The 26,829-nt window shown below is 35.9% G+C and overlaps 1 protein-coding gene across 1 annotated transcript in view; it reads left to right on the plus strand.

Annotated features, from left to right (window-relative positions):
- SNX2 (sorting nexin 2) overlaps positions 1-26,829 on the plus strand; it is a 56,392-nt gene that overhangs the window by 3,627 nt on the left and 25,936 nt on the right. Inside the window, exons 2-6 of the mRNA XM_047858610.1 lie at positions 16,819-16,936; positions 22,377-22,540; positions 23,869-23,935; positions 24,311-24,354; positions 25,731-25,872. Coding sequence (XP_047714566.1) covers positions 16,819-16,936; positions 22,377-22,540; positions 23,869-23,935; positions 24,311-24,354; positions 25,731-25,872 — 535 coding nt within the window. The remainder of the gene's footprint in view (positions 1-16,818; positions 16,937-22,376; positions 22,541-23,868; positions 23,936-24,310; positions 24,355-25,730; positions 25,873-26,829) is intronic.

Raw genomic sequence — 26,829 nt, forward strand, 5'->3', positions numbered from 1 at the left:
GTTTCTCCACAGTCTCACCAACACCCGTTATTATGACTTTTTTTTTCCATTCTGTTTATCTTAATGGTTGTTAAATGCTATTTTTGTGTGGTTTGATTGAATTGTTTTTGGTGACTAAAGATGTTGCAGATCTTTTCATGTGTTTGTTGGCCATTTGTGTATCTTTGGAGGAATGTCTCTTCAGATCCTTTGCTCATTTTTTAATTGAGTTGACTTTTACTGAGTTAAAACAATTATTTATATATTCTAGATAGAAGTTCCTTATTAGATACATAACTTGCAGATGTTTTCTCCCACTTTGTTGTCTTGTCATGTTCTTGATGGTATCCTTCTAAACACATTTTTAAAAAATTTGATGAAGTAAAATTTATTTTAAAAATTTTGTTTCTCGTGCTTTTCACTGTCGTATCTAAGAATCCCCTGCCAAAGCTAAGGTCATGAAGATGACCATGTGTATTTTCTTCTAAGAATTTTATGGTTTTGGCTCCTTTAAGTCCTTGATCCGTTTTGAGTTAATTTTTGTATATGTAATGAGGTAGGGTCCACCTTTGTTCTTTTCCATTTGGCAATTCAGTTGTCCCAGCACCATTTGTTGAAAAGATTATTCTTTCCCCCTATGAATGATAATTGGCACCCTTGTTGAAAATGACTTGACCATAGGTGCTCACACCTGGTTCTCAGACTAACCTCAGTCTAAATTTAGGTCAGTTGAAGTTAAGAAGAGGACGATAGTTTGCCCATGATAGGGATTATAGAGCATTTCAAATGAAATTTCCAGATGGGAGGCTCACAGGTCTTAAAATTCCTTTTCTCTAACCCCATGCTGCTCTAAGTGTTTGGAAGACATCCTGCTTGGTTGACTTCAGCAAATACTTGGGTATTTACCCTCTCCCGTACTATATGGATCATCATCAGAGTGCAAATATCAGCAACTACTGCAAATCTTTGAGGACAGAAAATCTCCAGTGGAGAAGAAGGAGGTGTACAGAAAACTCCGATACAGATTGTGATTTTATGGTCTGAAAACACAACCAGTTTTCACTGAAAGTACCACTGAAACATGGGGAGGGAGATTTTTATTCCTATCAGTGTTCATGACACATAGTAGATGAACACTAAATGCTTCTCTTGGCTGGGAAAAGCTCATTGAAAAGGTAATATTTAAGAGAGACCTCAAAGGGGTAATGAAATTTCCAAGTGGGAGAATAACAAGGGTCACTTGAGGGTCAGTCCATATTCTAAGGAACCATAAAAAATTCAGAGTGGCTGAATAGAGGATGTTACAAGTTTACTATGTGGTGAAATTGTGAAGGACTTTGGAGTAGGTGGGTGAGAGCTATGAAAAATTGTTATGGCAGTAACTTGATTATCTAGGAGGATTAAAGTACTAGCAGTCTGAGGGATAAATTTGAGTGGGAGGTATTATTGATAAGTCGGTGAGTTGGAAGCTATTTTAAGTTTGAGGTCGAAGACCTGAAAAAGGAAAGCAAGTGCAAATAATAAAGGAGAAAAGGAAATTGATGCAACAGTAGATGAAAAGTTAGACATCTAAAGACTTACAGTGTCTCCCTGTCTTCAGGCGATTCTTAGAGGAATTACAAGTTTTATTTGGGGCTGCATTACAACAATTAAGAGAACATCAAGCAGCTAGAGATGCCCATGGGCTAGAAATGTTGTTTTGGGAATGTGTCATAAACTTACTGAATGATTATATTAAACGAGGCTGGACATCTAGTCCCTGCCCTAAGGTGTGAGTGTATAAACCATCAAAAGTCAATGTAATAAACCCAGCTCTGTGAACGAATACCTGCAATACCAGATGTTACATGTGTAATTGAAATATGTATGTGCTACAAAATAGTATAGAAGACTAGAGTGACTTAATTACATAGAAATGATCTTTGAGATCTTGAAAATGGTTGGAATTATCAAAAGAAAATAAGAGTATGACAAGGGACTGTTGACAAAGACCTGCTCAATTGGTATGTCTTGTACCTATGCAACAGGTAGTAGCAGTATATGTTTTCTTCTGTTTTCTGATCTCTAGGTAGGCCTCCAATTTTAAATGTACTAATTTTTCTGAAAATTTCTTTATGAATTACGTGTGTGTCAGAGCAAAAACATTTTGCAATCAGGTATTTTAAGGGGTGAGCACTGAAAATTATTAGAAAGATTTATGAGCAGCCTGACTCTAGTTGACCACTTTCCCTTAAAGCTATTAAAGTGAGAGATTTTAGAATGAATGGTTTTTAGTGTCTGTTAAATGTTATTATACGAAGTTGCTTGAGGCAGAGTTGCTCACTTTGTTGTGCTTTTTTCTTAAAAAGAATGAAATTTGCCTTTACTGTTAATTTTACAAATACCCACTTTCCTATGAAGTTGAACTGTTGTTTGTTTTTCCTGTGATGATGATAGTTTTTACTAGAGGCAAAATTTACCTCAATTTTATTCAAATTTTATACCTCAAAGTTTATTCAATTTAGTAAAGTGCATTACCACCTCACTCAGGATAGAGACCACTTCCATCACCTAAAAAAATTCTCTCACATAGTTAACCCCTTCCCACTCCCAGTCTCTGGCAACCAGTGATGTCTTCTGTCTAGTTTTGTCTTTTTTTCAGAATGTCATATAGATTGAATCATACAGTATGAAATTTGGAGTCTAGCTTCTTTAATTTAGTATCAAGTGTGAGACTCAGAGATGTTGCATAGATCAGTAGTTCAGTCCTTTTTATTTCTGAATTTAATATTCCATTGCATGTATGTCTCACAGTTGATTGTTGTTGAAAGACAGTTGTGTCAGCTTCTTTCAACTGTGTCTTTCCAGCTTCTGGCATTAATGAGTAAAGCCAATATAAACATTGATGTGCAAGTTTTTGTATGAACATAGTGTTCATTTCTTTTGGGTAATACTTAAGGATTGCCGGGTTGTATGGTAATTATGTTTTGACTTTGTAAGAAACTGCCGTACTTTCTGCCACAACGGTTTAAGGGAGGTGAAGTCATTTGCTTTTAGTCCCATGAGTTAATGACTGTAGTAATAATGTAATTCAAGACGATATCCGTTAGGGCAGTGTTCTCTGAGTCTGAAAATTGTTAATCTATGGTTTCATTAAAACAGAAGCATGATGTTTCAATATAAAAGCATGTCAGTGTATTTCCTGGTGTCATAAAAGTTATTTTAATATAGAAATTTTATCCTTATTCCGAGAGTCACATTTTATATGTATTACTGAGTGTTGGAATCTTGACAGCTAGCCCCAGGGAAACTTTTGTGCAGCTAGATTTGTCTGTTTTCATCTCTGGTCAAGTTTCTATTCATTTCATCTTTGAAATCTTATAAAATTATAGAAGAGTCAAAGGAGGGAAGGCAAAGAGGGAACGGAAGGGAAAGAAAGCAAAGAAAGAAACTGTCAAGCTCTTTCCAAAGTAGATCTATCATTAATTACATTCCCATAGCAGTGAATGAGAATATGAGTTGTTCCACATCCTGTCTGCATTTATTAGTATCAGTTTTTCTTTTAGGTAGTGCTGAGCTTGAGACTGGCTTCTGCTGGCTTGAAAGAAGTGATTGTTAAATTTTCAGGGATTTGTAAGCTGGTTATTAAACACAGCCATTGTTAAAATTAAGTTATATAAACAGGGGCGCCTGGGTGGCGCAGTCAGTTAAGCGTCCGACTTCAGCCAGGTCACGATCTCGCGGTCCGGGAGTTCGAGCCCCGCGTCGGGCTCTGGGCTGATGGCTCGGAGCCTGGAGCCTGTTTCCCATTCTGTGTCTCCCTCTCTCTCTGCCCCTCCCCCGTTCACGCTCTGTCTCTCTCTGTCCCAAAAATAAATAAAAAACGTTGAAAAAAAATTTAAAAAAAAAATAAAATTAAGTTATATAAACATATTTAAATGAATTATATTAAAAATTATGGTAATAAGTATTCAAAACTTGTCACTTCCTAATTTCATTACTACTTTTTATTATTTTTATGCTCTTGAGGTCTTATGTCTATTGTATTTTATGGTGCAAAGTACGTATCTTCTCAAGTCCACTTTCAGGGAGGGGTAAGCAGCCACAGCAGGCACATTTATACCACACATCAGCAAAAGCTATAAATCAGAGTCTTCTCCCCCAAAGACCTGGTTGCTAAGCATTAATCAGCACACTAGAGATTTTTAGCCATTCTAACAGGTTTCTACTGTTACCCCATTGTAATTTTAATATACAGTCTCTAATAGTGCTTTTGAGTGTCTTTTTATGTGCATATTCACTGTCTGAAAATTATCTTTAGCGATGTCCTTCCTTTCACATCTTTTGCCCGTTTAAAAATTTGGATTTCCTTATTGAGTTTTGAGAATTCTTCATGTATTCTAATTATGCATCCTTTGCCAGATAAATGTTTTGCAAATATTTTTTCCTATTCTGGCTTGTCTTTTTATGCTATTAACATTAGCTTCCACAGAGCAAAAGTTTATTATTTTGGTGAAGTTCAGGTTAGTTCTTTTGTTGTTGTTGATAGTACTTGGTATGTCACATAAGATATCCTTTCCTAGCGCTAACTCAAGGCGACAAAGGTTTTACTTATGTTTCCTTCTAGAAGTTTTGTAATTTTTCTTTTACATTTTGGTGTTAACAGGATTCATTATGAATTAATTTTCATGTGAGTTGAAGTGTCTAGTTTTTTGCATATAGATATCTAGTTGTTCCATCACCATTTATTGGAAGATAATCATATTATTAAGGTTTGTTTTGTGGCTGAAAATATGGTCTTTTGTGGTAAATATTATGTTTGCACTTCAAAAGGATGTATTTAGTCAGATGTTGATGGCTGGAGTGTTCTATAATTGTTGGTCACATTGGTTCGTTTTATTTTTCAAAATATACAACATCACCAGTGAATTCCACATGCTTTAGGCTAAGTTAAAGAAGCTAGACTTAAAAAGTTTCTTTATGAGTTGTCTTTGCATCTTTGTCAAAGATCAGTTGAGCATATATATGTATATATATATATGTGTATGTCTATTTCTGGACTCCAGTCTTTGTCACTGTTTATTGACTCTCCTTTTGCCAATTGTATGCTGTCTTACTGTAACTAAGTCTTGAAATTAGCGAATGTGAATCCACTGACTTCTTTCAAAATTGTTTTGGTTGTTCTCCTTTTTTTGCCTTTCCATATAATTTTAAAAGCAACTTTTGACTTCTACCAAATAGGTCACCTGAGATTTTAATTGGGATTGTGATGAATCCATAGATTAGTTTGGGGAGAATTAACATATTAACAGTATTGAACATTTAAGCATAAATGTACTATTTCTATTTATTTAGGTTTATTTGATTTTTTCCATCAGTGTTTGTAGTTTTCAGCATACCAATCTAGTACATGTTGTGTGACTTTTATACCTGTTTTGTGGTTTCTTTTACATTTGCTCATTGGTGGCATGTTGACCCTCTATCCAGCAAATGTGCTAAACACTCATTAGTTTTAATAGCTTTTTTCTAGAGTCCTTGGGATTTTCATGTACATAATCATGCTATGATTAGAGTTTTATTTCTTTGTTTCCAATGTTTACGCCTTAATGTAATAACTAACATCAGCATAATTTTGAATAGAAGTGGTAAAGTGGATATCATTTTCCTTTTTGTGAACTTAGAAGAAAAATATTCTTTCTCTCAAATAGGTTATCTGTTAAGTTTTTCTTTTAGGTGTCCTTCATCAGGTTAAAGAAATTCTATTTATTTTCTGAAATTTTGTACTCATGAACGGATGCTGGTTTTGGCAAATTCTTTTTTTGCATTTAATAAGTTAATCATGTAGTTTTCTTCTTAGGTTAATGATGGCATGGATTATGTTGATTGATTTTTTTTAAACATTGAATAAACCTTGCATTCCTGGGATAAGCCCTGAAGTCATAAATGTGCTTACCCTTTTTATATGTTGCTGCATTCAGTTTGATAGCGTTTGTTTCGGCTATTGTATCTGTCATGCTAGATATTTGTATAGTATTTTCTTTTACTTACAATGACTTTGTTTGATTTTCGTACCAGAAATGCTGGTCTCATTAAAGGAATTGGAGAATGTTTATTTCTCTTCTATATTCTTGAAGAGGTTGTATGGATTAATCTTCTCTCTTCTTTAAAGGTTGCTAGAGGGGCGCCTGGGTGGCGCAGTCAGTTAAGCGTCCGACTTCAGCCAGGTCACGATCTCGCGGTCCGTGAGTTCGAGCCCCGCGTCGGGCTCTGGGCTGATGGCTCAGAGCCTGGAGCCTGTTTCCAATTCTGTGTCTCCCTCTCTCTCTGCCCCTCCCCCGTTCATGCTCTGTCTCTCTCTGTCCCAAAAAATAAATAAACGTTGAAAAAAAAATTTAAAAAAAAAAAAAAAAAAAAGGTTGCTAGAACTCACTAGTGAAGTCACCTGAGCATGTAGTTTTGTTTTTGGAAGACTTTTAACTTCAAATTCATTATCTTTAGTAGATGCAGGACTGTTTCTTCTTGTTGAGCTTCTGTAGTATGTGTCTTTTAAGGAGTTTGTTCATTCAGTCTAGGTTGTGAAATAGGCATAAGGTTTTTCATAATACTCTTATTTTCCTGTGACAATGTCTGTGGGGTCTCTTGGTGATGCCTTTGCCTTTTCATTCCTAATATTCGTAACTTATGTCTTCTGTTTATTCGTGTATTTTTTTGTTCATTTGTTTTAATCTCTCTAGAGCATATCTTGGGATCTTTTCAAAGAATCATCTTTTTTTTTTTTGCTTTCTTGATTTTTTTTTTCCTATTGTTGGTAGAGGCTTCGATCATTGATTTGAAATTTGGTTGGTTTTTTGGGGTTTTTTTTTTTTTTGAGTATTAGTAGTTAGCTATATATTTCTTTGTAAGCACTGCTTTAGCTGCATCCCACAAATTTTGTTACTGTGTTTTGTTTTTATTCAATTTAAACTCTACACTTACCCTGGTGACTTACTCTTTGACCTCTGGATTATTTAGACATGTGTTAATTTCCCAAATTAGGGAATTTTCTCAGTAGCTTTCTATTATTTCTAGTTTAATTTGATTATGGTCAGAGAATGTTTTATGATTTTAGTTCTTTTAAATTTGTTAAGGTTTGTCTTATGGCCTAGAATATGGTCTGTTATGGTGAATATTTTGTGTGTGCTTGAAAAGAATGTATATAATCTAATGTTACTGTTGGAGTGTTCTTTAATGTTAAGTCAAGTTGGCTAAAGTATTTTCCAGCTCTCCTCTATGTTGCCTTATTACATACCTGTTCTATCCATTGCTGAGAGAAGAGTGCTGTAGTCTCCCAATATAATTGTAGACTTAAAATTTTTAATTTATAGTTTCAGTTCAGTTTTTTCTTCATATTGAAGCTTTATTGTTAGACACATAGACATTTAGTATTGTTATGACTTTTTGGTAAATTGATGATCGTTTTATCATATCATCCCCTCTTTATTGCTGATAATACTTTATTGCTGATAATACTACACTTGATCTTAGCCAAAAGGCTGAGAATCGATTGCTGATAATACTTCTTATTCAAAGTTTACTTTATCTGATGTTAATGTGGCACTCTGTCTCTGTTTTGATTGTTTGCATGATATATTTTTTCCATTCTTTTACTGTTAACTTACCTATTGTCTTTAAGTTACTTTTTTTTGTAGGGAGTATATTGTTGTGTATTGCTATTTTTATATCCAGTCTAGCTATCTCTGTCCTCTAATTGGTGTATTTAATGTAATTATTGGTGTGATTGGATTAGGTCTGTTTGTTTTCTGTTTTTCCCTCTGTTTCTACCTATGTTTCTCCCTTTCTCCTTTCTTTTGTATTATCTTAATGCTTGTAAGTATTTAATTTTAATTTATCTACTGGATTTTTTGCTTTATCTCCCCTTCCTCTAAGTATATAAATATACTTATATACATATGTATATAGAATACATATATACATATATGTGTATCTACATATATTTATAAAGAAGGTAGTTGCTGTAGGGATTACAAAATACATACCTAATGATTTATAGTCCAATTAGAGTTAATGTTATACTTATAAAAATAAAATGCAGATTCTTATGACCATTTACCTCCCTTTATATTAATTTTCACATGTATTATGTCTCTATACATTAAAAACCTTACCAATGTTTTAAGTTTTGCTTTCATAGTCATACACATTTTAAATAACTTAAGAGAAGGAAAATGGTCTATTATATTTCTCTAGTTAGTTACTACTTCTGTAATTCTTACTGTATTCTTGAAGTTCCAAGTCTTTGTTATTCATATCTGGTATCTTCGGGCTGAAGATTGTCTTTAAGGCCCTCCCCATTTTTTAGATTTATTTATTTCTTTTTTAAGAACTGGCCTGGTGATGGTAGATCCCTATAGTTTTAAACTTTTCATTTGACAGTATCTTTATTCCAACTTTGTTCCTGAAGAATATTTTTGCTGGATATGGAATTATGTTTACAATTCTTTTTTTTTTTTTAATTTTTTTTTAACGTTTATTTATTATTGAGAGACAGAAGCAGAGCATGAGCATGGGAGGGGCCGAGAGATGGGGAGACCTAGGATCCGAAGCAGGCTCCAGGCTCTGAGCTGTCAGCACAGAGCTCAATGCGGGCTCGAACTCACAAACCCAGAGGTCATGACCTGAGCTGAAGTCGGAGACACTTCACCAACTGAGCCACCCAGGCACCCCTGTTTCACCCACCCCCCAGCGCTGTGAAGAGACTGTGCCACTGTCATGGTTTTTTTGATGAGAAATATGAAGTCTTTGTAATTGTATCCCTAAATGGAAATTTTTTGTTTAGCTGCTTCAAGTTGTTGTTTTTTTGTTTGTTTGTTTTAAGTAGACTTTACACTCAGCACAGAGCCCAGTGCGGGGCTTGAACTCATGACCTGAAATGAAGACCTGAGCTCAGATCAAGAGTTGGACACCTAACCTAACCAGCTGAGCTACCCAGGCACCCTTCAAGTTTTTTTATTTTTAATCTTTGGTTTTCAGCCACTTTTTATGATGTGGCTGGGTATGGTTTTCTCTGAAGCTGTCCTCTTAGAGTTAGCTTGTTCTCAAATCTGTAAATTTATGTCTTTGAACAAATTTGTGAAGCTTTCAGCCATCATTTCTTGAAATACTTTTGTGCACTTTTTGGGATTTCAGTGACATGAATGTTTGACTTTTTAATATTGTTTCAAAGGTCCCTGAGGTTCTGCTTTCTTTTTTTTCCCCATTTTTTTTCTTGTCTTTTATTCAGATTGGTTATTTTGTCTTTTATTCAGATTGGTTATTTTCTAATGATCTGTCTTCATGTTTACTGATTTTTTTCCTGTCAAGAACTGTATAAAGTCTGAAATTTTATCATCCTTGTAAGCTAACACATTAACTTGTTTTATGGTTGCTGGAAGAAGACTTGATGAAGTACCTTTTTTTTTTTAGTGTTTTTAAAATTTATTTTTGAGAGAGAGAGAGAATGGGACAGAGTGTGAGCAGGGGAGGGACAGAGAGAGAGGGAGACACAGAATCCAAAGCAGGCTCCAGGCTCTGAGCTGTCAGCAGAGCCTGATTGCTGGCTGGAACCTGTGAACTGCAAAATCATGACCTGAGCCAAAGTCAGAAGCAAGTCAGAGGCTCAATCCGACTGAGCCACCCAGGCGCCACCCCCTTGATTAAGCACTTTTACTCCAAGCATAGCAGACAGCATGAGTATCATGTTTGTGACAATTTCCCTTGCCTTTTTTTTGGCAGGGTGGCGTGATTGGGTGTGGGGGGGGGGGGTTGTGGGGGGAGTGGAGGTTGATACTGTACCTGCCTTTGATCTCTGTCACAGCTGAAGAACTTGAGATTAGAGAACCCAAATCATTTATAATAGGCAGTAAGTGTGCCTGTTCTTTGCTCTAGAGGGGACATTGTATTATACCAGACAGTAAACAAATCTAGTCTTTGGAAAAGACACAGATTACCTTTTTTTTTCCAAGGCTGTTTCCCAGAAACATTGCCATCTATTAGAGTTGTAGCTGCCTGCATTGTCACACTCTTTTGCTCAACTTGGGCCACCCTTGCAGAAAAGCAGTGAAAGAAAAGAGAGAAAATACTGATGAAGATTTCTGGGTCCCCTTTTCCCAGTTCAGCTGCTTACACAAGTAAACTTTTTTCTTGGGGTTTTAGATGCCAATGCTCTCAGCACTGCTGCTTTCATGCACTTAAGCAACTGGGTCTGGCCTCAGGTCAGGGCCAAGAGAGACAACGGGGTAGGGATCCGAAGAAAAGGAAAAGAATTTTGCACCTACATTCTCTTGATAGCAGGGGCCCTGGTGTTATAGTCAGAAAATAAGAGTTTTCTTGGCATCATTGCTGTTCACACTGCTAGTGTGGTTCTGCCGTTGGAGCCATTCTCAGGAAAAGTTAAAAGAGAAAAGAACGGGGGAAAACCCATAAAATTCACCCTCACATTTTTGTCTCTTTCCCCAGTCTACCTGCCATTAGTTACTTTAAGTCTTTGTGCATTGTACTGTATCCAGAGATTTTAGTGTTAATCAGTGGGAGAGAAAGGGGTGTAGGGGGCTTCTTTAATGTTACTTGGGATCTTAAACACTACTTTTTAATTGAAGAGATACTAGCAACAGCCTTGGAACTTATTATAGAAATGTTCAGCACGCTACTAGGTGATGATGTAGGGAGAAAAAATAAACATTTATGAAAAATTTTGAGGTCTCTACAATTGCGTATCTTGGAGAACTAGTTCTGATCACCCAGAACATGTGCTCCCGGCAAAGAAATCATCAACGTTCCATCAGGTCCTCATTGACTGGCCGCTGTCTCCATACTCCTGTTCATCGCATGGAGAGGCAGGGGCAAAAATAAGTCCTCACTCAGCCTTTAGTGAGTGACAGCTCCAGTTTAGTGTACAAGTTATATATAGGACCTTAGTGCTCATATCTTGCTCAATACAAGAATATCTTAGTTTTAATGAATATTGTCTGGAAGCTGAATCGTGTATAGGTGCCTACTATTCTCCTATATTGGCATACTATAAACATCTTTAGTGCCAGTGTGCTTCATTTTTTTAAATAGACTTTATTTGCTACAACAGTTTTAAGATCACAGCAAAATGGAGTGGAAGGTACAGAGGTTCCCCATATACTGCCCCTACACATGCATTATCCCTCATTGTCTGCATCCCCATCCACAGTGGTGTGGTATGGTACGTTTGTTAGAATAGCGGAGTCTGCATTGTGGCATGGTAATCACCTAAAGTTTATAGTTGATGGTGTTTTACATGTTGTGGGTTTAGACAAGTGTGTAATGACACGATATGTATCCACCCTAATAGTGTCGTGTAGTTTAACTGTCCACCAATCCTGTGTACTCTGCCTCTTCATCCTTCCTTCCCTCCTAACCTCTTGTCTTTATAGTTTTGCATTTTCCAGAGTATTCCATAGTTGGGATGATAGGATATATAATCTTTTTAGACTGGATTCTTTCACTTAGTAATATGCATTTAAGTTTTCTCTGTGTCTTTGCATGGCTAGATAGCTCATTTCCTTTTAGTGATGAATAACATTCCATTGACTGGAAGGAAGCACCAGTTTACTTAACCCTTTAACCTCCTGAAGGACATCTTGATTGCTTCCAAATTTTGACAGTTATGAATAAAAGCTACTCTAAACATCATGTGCTGTGTTTTTTGTGGACATAAGTTTCCAGGTCCTCTGGATAAATACTAAAGAAAGCAATTGCTGGACTGTATGATAAGAATATGTTTAGTTTTGTGAGAAACTGCCAAACTGTCTTCCAAAGTGGCTGGACCATTTTACAGTCCCACCAGCAGTGAGCGTGAGAGTTCCTGTTGCTCCACACCATTGCCAGTATTTGGTGTTGTCAGAGTTACAGATTTTTGACCACTCTAATAAGTGTTTACATATACCAGCATGAGGCATAGTGGTATCTCATTGTTGTTTTAATTTGCATTTTCCTGATGATTTGTGATTTGGGACATCTTTTCATATGCCTGTTTGTTAGATGCATATTTGGTAAGGTGTCTGTTAAGGTTTTGTCCCACTTTTAAATTGGGTTGACCATTGTCTTATTGTTAAGTTTTCATACTCCTTTGTGTATTTTGGATAGCAGTACGTTATCAGATATGTCTTGCAAATATTTCTCCCAGTCTGTGGCTTGTTTTTTATCCTCTTGACAGTATCTTGCAAAGGAAGTTTTAATTTAAGATTTTTTAGTGTTTATTTTTGGAGAGAGAGAGAGTGAGAGAGACAGAGCATGGGCGCACATGAACAGGGGAAGGACAGAGAGAGAGGGAGACAGAATCCAAATCAGGCTCCAGGCTCCTAGCTTTCAGCACAGAGCCTGACTTGAACTCATGAACTTGAACAGAGCCTCATGAACTCATGAACCGTGAGGTCGTGACCTGAGCCAAAGTTGGTTGCTTAACCGACTGAGCCACCCAGGTGCCCCTAGTTTAATTTTTTAAAGTTTATTTATTTTGAGAGAGAGAGAGAGCATGAGCAGGGGAGGGGAGACAGAATCCCAAGCAGGCTTCGTGCTGTTAGCGCAGAGCCTGACGTTGGGGGGGGGGGGGGGGGGCTCAATCTCACGGGACAGTGAGATCATGACCTCTCAGTGGAAATGAAGTGTCAGATGCTTAACTGACTGAGCCACCCAGTTGCCCTAAAGGAAGTTTTAATTTTAATGAAGTTTGTCTTATCCATTCTTTCTTTTGTAAATTTTATCTATGTATGTATTTATTTATATAGGCTTTATGCCCAGTGCAGAGCCTAATGCAGGGCTTGAACTCAGGACTCTGAGGTCAAAGCCTGAGTTGAGATCACTCAACCAACTGAGCCGCCTGTCTTATCAATTCTTTCTTTAATGGCATATGCCTTTAAAGGCTTATGCCTTTTGTTATTGTATCTAAAAACTCACTGCCAAATCCAAGATCGCCTAGTTTTTCTCCTGTTACCTTCTAGGAATTTTATACTTTTGTGCTTTACAATTAGGTATATGACTCATTTTGAGTTGACTTTTGTGTAGGGTGTAAGGCCTATGTGTAGATTCATATTTTTACATATGAATGTTTAGTTATGCCAACACTATATGTTGAAGAAACTATTTTTTTTCTCTCTTGCATTGCCTTTGTTCCTTTGTCAAAGATCAGTTGGCTGTATATATGTGGATCTATTTGGGGACTTTTCTGTTTCATTCATCTCTTCTTTCATCAATATCTCATTGTGTTGAGTACAATAAGCTCAAAGTCAGGTAGCTTCAGTCCTCCAATTTTGTTCTTCTTCAGTATTTTTTTAGCTATTCTGGGTCTTTTGTCTCTCTATATAAACTTTAGTGTTATTTTACTGATAATCCACAAAGTAACCTGCTGGAAATTTGACTGGGATTGCATCAGATTTATATGTCAAGTTGGGAAGAACTGACATCTTGAAATTATTTAGTGTTCCTATTCATGAATATGGAATGTCTCCATTTATATAACTCTTCTTTGATTTCATTCATCATAGTTTTGGAGTTTTCCTCATATAGGTCTTGTACATATTTCATTAGATTTATACATAAGTTTTGGGTGGGTGCTAATGTAAATAGTATTGTTTTTATTTTATTTTTTTAATGTTTATTTTGAGAGAAAGTATGTGTGTGAGTGGAGGAGGGGGGAGAGAGAGAATCCCAAGTGGGCTATGTACTGTCAGGGCAGAATCCAGTGTGGGGCTTGATCTCACATACCATGAGATCATGACCTGAGCTGAAACCAAGAGTCAGACACTTAACTAACTGAGCCACCCAGGCTTAGTAGTATTGTTCTTTCCCTCCCCTCCCCTCCCCTCCCCTCCCCTCCCCTCCCCTCCTTTTCTTCTCTTTTCTTCTCTTTTTTTATGTTTTACTTATTTATTTTGAGAGAGAAAGAGAGCATATGAGCCCAGTAGGAGCAGAGAGAGGAGAGAGAATCCTAAGTGGGCTCTGTACTATCAGCGCAGAGCCTGACATGGTGCTTAAACTCGTGAGAACCGTGAGATCATGACCTGAGCCGAAATCAAAAGACGCTTAACCGACTGAGCCACCACTAATACCCCTCAGTAGTATTGTTCTTAACTTCAAATTCAGTTTGTTCATTGATGCTATTTAGGAAAGTGATTAAATTTTTTGTACTAACCTTGTATGCTGCAAGTTTGCTATAATTGCTTATTAGTTCTGGAAAGTTTTGTCTTTTGGATTTCCTATTTAGATGTTTATGTCATCTGTGAACAAAGACAATTTTATTTTTTCCTTATCAATTTGTATACCTTTCATTTCCTTTTCTTGTTTTATTGAATTAGAAGGCACTTAAAGTACAATGTTGAAAAGCAGCGGTAAAAGGTGACATCCTTGTCTTATTACTGATCTTTGTGGGAAAGCTTTTAGTTTCCCACCATTAAGTTTGATGTAGGGGCTGCCTGGCTGGCTCAGTGAGTAGAGCATGTGACTCTTGTTCTTGGGATTTTGAGTTCAAGCCCCACGATGGGTGTGGATCTTACTTCAAAATATTTTGATGTATGTTTTTTGTAGCTGTTCTTTCTCAACGTGAATAAGTTCCCTGTGGTTTTAGTTTGTTGTGAGTTTTTATCATGAATGGTTGTTGGAACTACTCTGCTACATTTTTATGTAGGTGTGATTTAAGCTATTTCAAAATGTTCAGTATTATAGGTAATCTCATTGACAAACTTGTGGCCACTTCTGAGGCATATTTATAATTGTTTTCTTAGAATTCATTTAACAACAACAACAACAACAACAAAAAAGAACTCAGTTAACAGACAGTCATTGAGCACAGCCAGGAATTGAGTGAAAAAGTAGTAAACAAAAGAAGATAGTCATAATCTATAAACAGTTAATAATTATAATGTGGTAAGAGAAATTATGATAGAAGTAGATATTCTGTAGGCGCATATAGGCCATTAACCTAATCAGACTTAGCTAGAGATGAGGTTGAGATTGCCAGAAACATCTTCCACAAGAAAAATGTATAAGCTTAGTTGTTTTTAAATTCCTTCAAGTAAAATTGGTAAGGTAAATGGAGGCCCACCTATGTGAGAGTTTGAGGCTATAAGAATGAGTTCCTGAGGGAAAAGAGAGCCTCCCCTTTAAATTCAGTAAATAATTGAAACTGATTTTGAAAGCTGTAAAGAAATGTCCTTATGCCATAGAGGATAGTTTACTTAAAAATCTAATGAGAGGGGCACCTGAGTGGTTCATGTGACTGAGTGTCCAACTCTTGATTTTGCCTCAGGTCATGATCTCACCCTTTCGAGGGATCAAGGCCCGCATCAGGCTCTGCTGACAGGATGTAGCCTCCTTGGGATTCTCTCTTTCTCTCTCTCTCTCTCTCTCTCTCTCTCTCTCTCTGTCCCTCCTGCTTGCTCTTTGTCTCAAAATAAAAAAATAAACATTTTTTAAAAAGAACTACAAGTCACTAAGAAAAACAGCAAAATGGGCAAAATACTTGGAGACTTCACAAAAGAGGATATTCAAATGGCCATTTAACATGTGAAAAATTGCTGAATGTCATTATTCCTCAGGAAAATGCAAATTCAAACCACAATAAGATACTCTTTATGTTGCCATAATAGTTAACATGGAAAATGATGGAATATATCAAAATGTTGAAAAGGATGTGGAGCAATTGATATTTTCATGTGCTGCTGGTGGGAGTGTAAATTGTGTAACCACTTTGGAAGATTGTTTAATGATATCTTCTAAATCAGGACATTCACCTACCATGTGGTCTAACTATTCTACTCATACATACAAAGCAGAAATTCGATCCCGTGTTTGTTAAAACATACACTGGAGGTTTATACAGGATTATTGATGGTAGTATGAAAGTGAAGACTATCCACATGTCCCATCGGTAATAGAATGGATCAATTGAGGTATATTTACACAATGGAATATTTTGCAGCAGCAAGAATGAGTAATCTGTTACTATGGAAGTATCTTGAATACATAACATTAAAAGAAAACAAAACGCTAAAGAATATATTCTCTATGGTTCCAGTTTTATGAAGAACAGCAACAGTGGAAACTAATCCATGCTGGTTGAAGCTTGGGGGGGTGGATACTAAAGAATGGAAGTAGAGCTTCTGGGGTTCTCTTTCTTGATCCTGTGCTGGTTACACAAGTGTGTTCGGTTTGTGAAAATATCTAGTGCACTTTTGACATACACACTTTTTATGTGATGATTTTAAAAAGGAGTATTGGTTTTAACTGTTAGGAAAAAGCTACAATAAAGCTAAAACCTTCACAGTCTAGATTCTATTTTGGTGGTCCTTGTACTTTAAGGTTAAGAAGTTCAAAAACAGTCCCTATGCTCATTTGAGATGTAAATGTTTGGGAAGAGAGCTTATTTTTCATTTGAAACCATAGAATTTTAGAATAATTTTACTCTTAATTCAACTAATACTAAACCTTTCTCTTGCGTTAAAGGAATGCTTTGAACTTTTTATTCATGCAACATGTTTTCAAGATCTGATTTTTTGTTCTTATATAATATTATATGTGACTGTAAAGTATTTTTTGTTAATTATAAGTCAACATGATAAATTAGTATCTCTAAAAGGATGATCAAAAAAGATTTTTTAAAAAATCTTAAATGAGTTTTTGTTAAGGAAAATGAATAAAAATGTGTTTTTGGTTCATTCTTACTCTCAGAGGAGGTAGGGTAAATAGCTGTTCTTGTTCTTCACTTTTTATCAAGAGAATGTTCTATTTCTATAATGTATAGAGTCATAATTATAACAGCTAAACATGCTAATTCATTATCTATTGTTATTTTTTTAACAGTCAAGTCCATCATCTCCAGAACCAGCTAGTCTTCCTGCAGAAGATGTTAGTACAAACTCCAATGGTCGGAAGCCTGCAGAGGTTGTCCTAGATGATGACAGGGAAGATCTTTTTGCAGGTAATTATAAATATTTTTATTTTTTTAGTAACAGTCAATTGTAGCATATATCCTGTTACATGATACTCTGTAACGCAAAACTGAGATTTCGTGTAAGGTTAGTGGTAGCTCTTCTTGTTAACACCTTGGAAAGATAGGAAATTTCCAGTTAGTTCCAGTTAGATCGCTTTGTGAAAAATACAGACTGTTGAGAGAAGCAAACATGTGATCCTTTCTTGTTTGAAGCATTTGAAAGTAAATCACATATTATAATTTTATGTTTTGACTCAAAAAACTAATGATTGTGGCATTCATACTTTGACAAATAGCGGTAATTGTCGTCTTTATTACTTACAGGTTAACACAAGCAAAATTAAACTCGATTTTAAAATTATTTCAAATATGTTTGTTTCAATAAAATACTTTAGTATTTACCATAGTTCTGTTTTGATTCACTTGTGGATGAGTAAATTGTTGGTTGTGGTATTTATTTTTGATACGGGGGCAGGATTTGGTGTGGTCCTGCCTTTAAAATAATTGGATTCTTGGGGCACCTGTCTGGCTCAGTTGGAGCCATATGACTCTTTATCTTGGGGTTGGGTGTAGAAATGACTTAAAAATAAAACCTTAAAAAATTGGATTCTCTTCAAAACAGTTACCTGCTTTAACATTAAAACTTAGGCAAAAGTTAATGCTTGGATATTAAAAGGCAGAATCTGTTTAAGATTAATGACAAAAAAAGTAGTAGATCTTTGTTTAACTGCTTGATTTACCTGAACTGGTTTTCATTGAGTTAAAATTTAACAACATGTCCTCAGCTTTAACGGTAGTTGCATATTTGAGCCATTCTGTATTTTTTACATCAATGTCTTTGAAGATAAAATTTTATGTCTTGGGACACCTGGATGGCTCAATTGGTTAACTGTCCACATTCAGCTCAGGCTGTGATCTCGTGGTTTGTGAGTTTGAGCCAACTGGAGCCTGCTTTGGGTTCTGTGTCTCCCTCTCTCTGACCCTCCCCTCCTTGCAAGTGCATGCGTGTTCTCTCTCTCTCTATGTCAAAAAAATAATAATAAACATAAAAAAAAAGCCACTTCTCCATCTCAAAGGTCCATATACATTCCTTCTTGATTAGTTTTATGAAAAATTTTTACTACAGATGAATTCGTGTATTTTAACATGTCAGAAAATTTAAAATACCATACCAAATACCAGTAATATTTCCCATTTATTTATTCACTTATTTAGTAGCTACCTAACAACTTATAGTAAAATGACAGTTAATCAAAGTCATAATATTTCTTTTTGTTTTCTTTTACAGACTTTTTCCCAGGCATCCTTTAAAGTTTTTTCATGGCATTTATGTTTTAAAATAAAAGACATGAGTCCTTTCTCTTCTAAGTGGGTACTAATTTAAAGTATGTATTCCTAGGGCGCCTGGGTGGCTCAGTCGGTTAAGCTTCCCACCTTTGCCTCAGGTCATGATCTTGAGGTCCGTAAGTTCAAGCCCTGTGTCAGGCTCTGTGCTGACAGCTCAGAGCCTGGAACCTGCTTAGAGTTCTATGTCTCCCTCCCTCTCTCTGCCCCTCCCCTGCTCACACTCTGTCTCTCTCTCTCTGTCTTAAAAATAGAGAAACATTGAAAAACATTTAATAAAGATTAAAAAAAAAAAACCCTGGCACACCCCAAATATTTTTTAAAAATAAAAAAATAAAGTGTGTATTCCCCCAATAGAGGGTTTTACATGGAAGTTTTGGATTATCTGTTTTATAAAGGACCCTTTCACCTTGAAGTCTCAAAACTCATACGTAAAGAATACGCTGAAAGTTCTAACGCCAGAACTATGTGAGGGTTTTTTTTTTTTTAACCAGTATCCACAACTGATCAGTTTCCAGATGAGTATACGTTGATATTTGCCCACTTAGCTTAATTAGAAAAATTTTTTTTGTGTTCTGCTCTACCTAGCAATCTATACTAAATATTGTGATTCAGTGATGGTCAGTGTTAGTGTTTGTTTTAAAAAAAGAGAGAGAGGCGTCTGGGGGGCTCAGTCAGTTGAATGTTCAACTTTGGCTCAGATCATGATCTCACAGTTCATGGGTTTGAGCCCTGTTTCCGCCTCTGCTCTGACAACACAGAGCCTGTCTCCCTGTATCGCTGCCCCTCCCTGACTGACTCACTCACTCTCTCTCTCTCTCTCTCTCTCTCTGTCAGAACATAAACACTTTGTTAAGAATTTTTTGAATGTTTTTTTAAATGTTTAAAAATGTTTATTTTTTTTTTTTTTAGAGACAGTGTGTGAGCAAGGGAGGGGCAGAGAGAGAGAGAGAGGGAGACATAGAATCCAAAGCAGGCTCCAGTCTCTGAGGTGTCAGCCCAGAGCCTGACACGGGGCTCGAACTCACAAACCGTGAGATCATGATCTGAGCCGAAGTTGGACGCTTAACCATCTGAACCACCCAGGTGCCCCCGAACAAAAATACTTTTTATACTTAATCTTTTGTCTTAAACTCAGCTGTATTTCAAAATGACATCATTAGATGTTCTAATAATCTGATCTTTTTTTTTAAGTTTATTTATTTTGAGAGAGAGAAAGACAGCTCGAGGAGGGGAGAGGCAGAGAGAGAGAGAGAGAGAGGGAGGGAGAGAATCCCAAGCAGTCTCCACACTGTCAGCGCAGAGCCCATTGTGGGGCTCCATCTCTCAAACCCTGAGATAATGACCGGAGCCGGAATCAAGAGTCCGGTGCTTAACCTACTGAGCCATCCAGACACTCCTAATCGGATCATTTTTATGTGAAAGGATTAATACTATCTATACACTTCCGTCTTAATGCCTTTAAGCAGGTGTGGTTCTTGGAACCATAACAGAGAGGAGCCTGTGTTATCAGGGTGATGAAAACTATTGTTCATTACTAAAAGAACATGTACTTAGTTTATTTCCCCTACATCAGGGAGAGAATATAAATATTGCTCTAGTGATCTAGCCATTTTGATTTTAAAACCATGAAAAGATTAGATAACTATAGGTACTCTGCTAAGATGTTTTGGGGAGCATTTCAGGTACTATTATGTCAGGGGCGGTACCAGAAAAAGGTTGTAAGTGTGACATGTTACTGTTGCTAGTTTACTTGGAGAGCATTCACCAAATGTGGTTGACTATAAGCCCCTCCACCATTTGTTACATCCTTCAGACTAAGCTTCACTGCACGTACTTCAAGACATTGTCATAGAGGAATAACTGAGGGTGAGCAAATTACCTGTGTTGAAATTGTGCTATACTTTTAAATCTTGTTTTTGCCGGGGTCGTTAGCTTATTTCATTTATGACACCAATTGTAAGTTTAATGAGTATTCCTTTGTTTAAAAAATTCTCTGGTATCTATGATACGAATGAAATTACTTCTCTGACATTGACATAATCAATCTATATTTGTCCTCAAAGTATCTCTTCCAAGGAGAAGTTAATCTTTATGCTTAAAACCTGTGGGGCATCTCCACAGGTTTAAATTAAGTTCTGGTTTAAATTAAGTTATGTGAATTTGTTGGAGTAAAGTCATGAGAAGACTAAAGCAGACTGACTATATGGTAGTTAATGTGCTAAGTCTAATCTCTTTCTTTCTGTATCCATTTTCCTTCTCCGTATCAGCTACTTAAGTAGATCATAGTTAGCTTTTCTTATTTTAAGGTTACCTACTATTTATGAAACAGCTACCCAGAGTCCTTGCAAAGAACACAGAATCTGGTATCAGTGAAGTAAACTGTGATTGAAAAATTTGTCCTGATACATCAATAAAGTTTATATGCCTTTCCCTTTTTTTGTCTCTGGATTTGTTGCGCGTAGCAGTACCTCTTTCAGAGAATTTTAGATTTCTTTTTATTTATCTCTTTTGTTTGCTGCTTGCTGTTTGGCTTGTCTGTAGATTATGGATCTCACACCGCCTGCCTATGCTACACTGCTTTCTTACTTTCTTTTATTGCTCATTGGTTTCATTTCTTAGAAAATGAATAAATACTAGCAGTGTTAACAGCCTGAAGCCGCGTGTAAGCTTTTAGTCGTTCTATCAGGGTCATTTATTGTCTGTGTATTTTACATCTACAGTCTATCTTCCTTCCTCTGGTTAGTATGATTTTGGTTATTCTTTTTATTTTTAATTTAAAAATATCAAGAGAGCTGAGTCAGTGAGGGTCTCATCAACATGAGAAAACCAGTAAGAATAGATTGATAAAATGTTGACCTGTTTACCCTGCTCACATTTAAATGTAAATCTTAACATTATTTACCGTATTTCAGGATCACTGACTGCCATTTCTACCTTCCCAAACTTCTGGGAATCTAAGAACCTCAGGTTAGAAACTGCTGGTCTGATTCTGTTCCCCTTACAGCCCTGCCTTCTTCTCCTGTTATCAATTCTCTATAATCCCACCGAACTGTGGTTTTCATTATGGCCACTGAATGTAATTTTCATTTTTCTGGTTTTGCTTTTTCTTTATGCTATTGTTTCATTTTCCTAGATTTCTTCGCCCATTTTTTCTCTATGCATCCAGATCAGTTTCATAAACTGCTGCTGATTTTCCCCACCCTAACGTGTTGTCTCATCTCAAATGGTAGTGTTTGTTCTGTAGTTCATATACCAGTTAAATGTCTTTCTTGTAACATTCTTTTTTATTGTTCTCTTGCCTATTATTTGTCTTTTATTATTATTTAACATTCCACATGCTTGTGTCTTGTTTTCCCAACTAGATTATAAACTCCCTGAGGGCAGGTATGATACTTTACATTTCTTTGTGTTTATCCATTGCATTTAGCACAGTGTTACCTAGTTTGTAGACAGTTTATTGATTTGATTTGGTTTTAATTATGTTTAATTTTAGATTTTTTTCAAGTGAATGAGCATTTTAAATTAAAACCTAAACAGCTGTTTGCTTTGTGTCATATTTGTGTGTTCAACTAATATCCAGTAATCTTTAGCAGTTAATTGCTTTAGATCACTAACTTTGTGGATTTTCCATAACGGATTTTTAATCCCATTTGGGATATTTCTGGGCAGTCTGTTACCATGAAATTTTTGTTTGTAAAGTAATCATAATGTTAGTTTGAATAAAAGATTTTGAAAGGTAAGTTACCCCAAGTATAAGATGTATGATAAACCCAAACATAAATGAATGTGGAATTATCCACATCATTGCTTTCCTTCTAGCTTTATTCTTACCACTAGTTTAGATAATTAAGCTGACCTACTTTAATTCTTCCTGAAATCAACACAGTCACTATTGGTTTTAAAGTTTTGATAAACATTTAAGGAATGATTCATTAAATTATAACAACCATTTTTAAATGCCATTATTTTGATATTTGTGAGTAGTATAAAACTATTTTTCATGACTCATTAACTGCAATGTAGACTGCAGGGGTTTGTTATCACTGTCCTTAAGTAAGTAACTTGTTTCATTTGTATCTAGAAGCCACAGAAGAAGTTTCTCTGGATAGTCCAGAAAGGGAACCTATCCTCTCCTCAGAGCCTTCTCCTGCAGTTACACCTGTGACCCCTACTACACTCATTGCTCCCAGAATGGAATCAAAGAGTATATCTGCTCCTGTGATCTTTGATAGATCCAGGGAGGAGGTATGGGAAAATGTTTCTATTCTAGATTGAAATGTAAATACTAAGCTTTTTGTTCCCTGCCCAGCATCACTCTCTTGTGAGGCGTCTCTAATCAAAGCCATTTCAACATTTGGGGGAAAACGTATTGGACTAAAGAAGTCAACTGATGTGGCTTCTAATCTTATCCTCATCACTTTTTAACCCAATGACTTGGGCACATTACTTTCCTTCTTAAGGATTTTGTCATTTGTGATCTCACAATGGTAATGTATGACTCAGGGTTGCTTTGTTGGTCAAATGAGAAAATGTTTGAAAGTGCTTTGAAAGCTTTAATAAAGTGATCTTTTGAGTAATTTTATTTGATGAATCCTGCAGTAAATGTTAGTGGTTATGTTGGCAGGGTGCAGAGTGGGTTGTGAGTGGAGAGGAAGCACAAGAGGGCCTACAGGCGTGTAAGGGTGGTGTTTGTGGAAGTTTCTGAGCTATTTTTTTAGGGTTTCTGATTTATATACTTGACCTTACAATTCAAATAAGGTTTAGTTTTTTAAAAATCTGTACAAGAAGACAACTTTGGGGAAAAAAGGGTTATGGTTAGAAAAACTAACTTTTAGGTAATTTTAGGCTATTAATATTACTCTAAAATATTTGCAAGATTTAACAAATTTCTGTGCTTTCTTCTTGAGAATAACCAGGCTTGCCTGCAGAGCTGGTCCTAGATTGCTTATTTACAATGGCATTAAAAAGTGCTTCCCTGCAGTCTCATGCGGTTACCATTTTTCCTACTTACTGCTTTATAGTCCTTTCGTTGTCTTCAGGAAGAATGTGTGTTTACTGGGTTATTAGACAAATCATGGTGCTGAAGATTCTAGTGTAATTATTTCTACTGATAGGTAGTGTGCTACGGGCAAAAGTAATGGCTACTTCCTCCTGGTCATTAAAGACTAGAGACAACTTCAGAAAGTGCTAGTATTAAAAATCATTAAGGTGTTAGTTTAATAATGTGAATCTCAAGATTCTGTATATAGAACAAAGAAAACTTCGACAGTACTCTTCCAGAAGACTAAATCTGCGGAGGTGTGAGAACACAGGCTTTCTGTAACTTCTACAGATGATCCTTTTCCTAGTTTCTGTACGTGTGTGTTGTGAATGTGTGCACATGTGTGTGTGTGGTTTTTTTTAATATTGTCAGGAAATATGAAAGCTTTTGTTTTTCAGAAATGGAATGCTGAGTGGCTTTTTAAATTGTTTTGACACTGACCCTAATAAAAGATCGTGAACATTAAAGTTATTAGTGTTAAAACAGTAATGTAAATTGGAATCTTTAACATCAAAAAAGTTATCTTTTCTAGATTGAAGAAGAAGCAAATGGAGATGTTTTTGACATAGAAATTGGTGTATCAGATCCGGAGAAAGTCGGTGAGTCAATATTTAGTACACTTTAATTTCGTTCTTTTTGATAAGTACCTTGGTTGTTAATATGCTGTTTTTCTTAACTGCAATGTTAACAGTATTAAAATGGTACTTTCATTTTTAAGCTTCTGGGGGCTTTTTACTCTAAATTTTACTTTTTTACTCATTTTACTTTTTTCAGCTTTATTAAATTATAATTAACAAATGATCGTATATATTTAAGGTATACAGGATGCTGATTTAATATATGTACACATTTAATATATGTATACAATAATACATTACCACAATCAAGTCAGTCAGCGTATTACTTCACATAGTTACCTTTGTGTGTGTGTTAAGCTTATTATTTTTAATAGTATTGTTTGACTTTTCTTGTAGGTGATGGCATGAATGCTTACATGGCATATAGAGTAACAACAAAGGTAAGCCTTTGCTCCTTCAGAGAAGTAGTAAGCCCTCACCATGTGTAGTATGAGATTACAACATCCTGTCTTTACACAGGTTACCATCCAGTGAAGGTTTCACATAAGTAGTTACATGAGTTATGGTTTGTTAAGTACAGTATTCTGTAAAGTAGAGGTAAAGTATTTTGCATTTTGTATGTAGGGAGGAACCTAATCTAGACAAAGATAGGGGAAAATGATGGGCGAGAGAGGTTCTTGGAGAAAGGAGAAGAATGCTTGCTCCAGGCAAAGCGATTTGCTTTTGTAAAGGCCAGACCTCCAGAAAACAGTGTGCTTTCTGGGATCTGCAAGACATGGTACCTGATTGAATTGTTCGGCAGTAGCCTCCCTGTATTACCAGCAGCCACATGAAGGAACTTAGGTTCGTCCTGAGTATAATGGAGAGCAACTGAAGAGATTCAAGCAAGTGTGGCACAATTAGATTTTTCTTTTAGAAAGATCTCTCCAATTCCTAATTTGGGAGGGCAAAGTATAGGTCAAGATTTCCAGTTAATTCCATCGTCATTTCTAAAGGATTGTAGACCTTCGGATCTTAAAAGAGACAAAGAGGATCTGCAGCATTCCTAGCTGTGAGAAGTAATATTTTATACTAAAGAGTAGATTCTGGGGATGAACAAAATAATGGCTTCCTGAGTTGTGTAGGGAGTAGAATCAGTAGAGCTTGGATGTGCAGAGTGAAAGAGAGATGCCTAAGTTACCGACTAGAGGATCTCTGTGGTTGTGTCAGAATGATCTCAGAGAAAAGGCAACACAGAGGGAGCAACACAGTTTTTGGATGGGGGTAAAGAATTTGTTAATTCATTGAACAGATATTTATTAAACACTTAATCGTGGGGTCTGGCTCGTTTCCAAGCACAAGAGTTTATAATAGGAAACAGTACAGACACGTGCCCTTCCCACATGGAGATTATGTTCCAGCAGGAGATGTGGTGAACTTGAGGTGGCAGTCAGATTTAAGTGGAAGTGTCCCTTGGGCATTTTGATATATTGGACTGAAGCTCAGAGGAGATCTGGGCCAGAGGTAAAGATTTAAGAGTCATTGACCTAAATGTAATTAGAGTTGATGAGATGAGTCAAGGATAGAATAAAGCAAACATTTTGTCCTTTTAAGTCTCTGTAAAAACAAAACAAAACACAACGTATAATAACCTAGGAATTTTTTTTTTTTTTTTTTTTGGTTAGAAATGTGTATTCCACATTAGTTAGCTACCCTGTGGTCTTTTGCAAAGTAAAACGTGTGTGTAGGTATACATATGTTCACAGGTTTATGTGATGCTAACTTCTGAAGAATTGCTTAGTATTCAAAATTTAAAATGCCTCTTCTTCACTTGTAGACTTCTCTTTCCATGTTCAGTAAGAATGAATTTTCAGTTAAAAGAAGATTCAGTGACTTTCTCGGTTTGCATAGCAAATTAGCAAGCAAGTATTTACATGTTGGTTATATTGTGCCACCAGCTCCAGAAAAGAGTATAGTAGGTAAGTATGAATTTAAAAAAAAAAAAATTACTGCTACTAGTTCAGTTTTAAACTACCTAGATTATTAGGCTACCATGATCATTTATTATCAGGATAAATTATAGTGTCTGGCAATACTGAATTTAATAAACATTCCATTTATGATAATCATTCATCAATTAAGAATGTATAAGCTCATACTTTTATTTTCTAACCTCTTAGGATTTTTATTTATATAGGATCAATTTAGGATTTGATTTATATAACGATGTTAAATATTGGGTCTGAATTTGCCAAGTTGAAGACAATCAAACCCTAACATTTTACTAAGTAACATTCAGAAGATACTTAATATTGGTAGCATATTAACATTATTCTAAGGAATGAAAGTATTTGGGTTTCAGCTATTCATTGTCCAAAAAGAAGATTTGATCCACTCCAGATCTTATAAGAGGTATCGTGTTAGTATATTCCATACCTCAATTTAATGTTTAAAAACATTTCTACCTATACAAGTAATAAAGGCTTAGTTAAAAATCTGTAGAAGGGAGCAAGCACCTGTTGATTCTCTTGGCAGAGCGTGCAACTCTTGACCACAGGGTCGGGAGTTCAAGCCCCATTTCGGGTGTAGAGCTTTAAAAAAAAAAAAAGAATATGCAGAAAATTTCAAAAGAGGACAACTTACATTGTCCCATTAAAAGACATGTCATCTCTTAAAATTTTGTGCTTCTTTTCTCAGTGTTTTCAATTTATTGTGAAAATATTCAAATTGAATTTTGCTGATCTTTAAATTTTTGTTTTTACTTTTTAAAAACATTTTGTTTGAAGAGCACTTCTGTTGGTATCTTTTATGACTTTTTTTTTTTAATTTTTTTTTTTCAACGTTTATTTATTTTTGGGACAGAGAGAGACAGAGCATGAACGGGGGAGGGGCAGAGAGAGAGGGAGACACAGAATCGGAAACAGGCTCCAGGCTCT

Source organism: Prionailurus viverrinus, chromosome A1 (assembly GCF_022837055.1).
Source record: "Prionailurus viverrinus isolate Anna chromosome A1, UM_Priviv_1.0, whole genome shotgun sequence".
Taxonomy (NCBI): domain Eukaryota; kingdom Metazoa; phylum Chordata; class Mammalia; order Carnivora; family Felidae; genus Prionailurus; species Prionailurus viverrinus.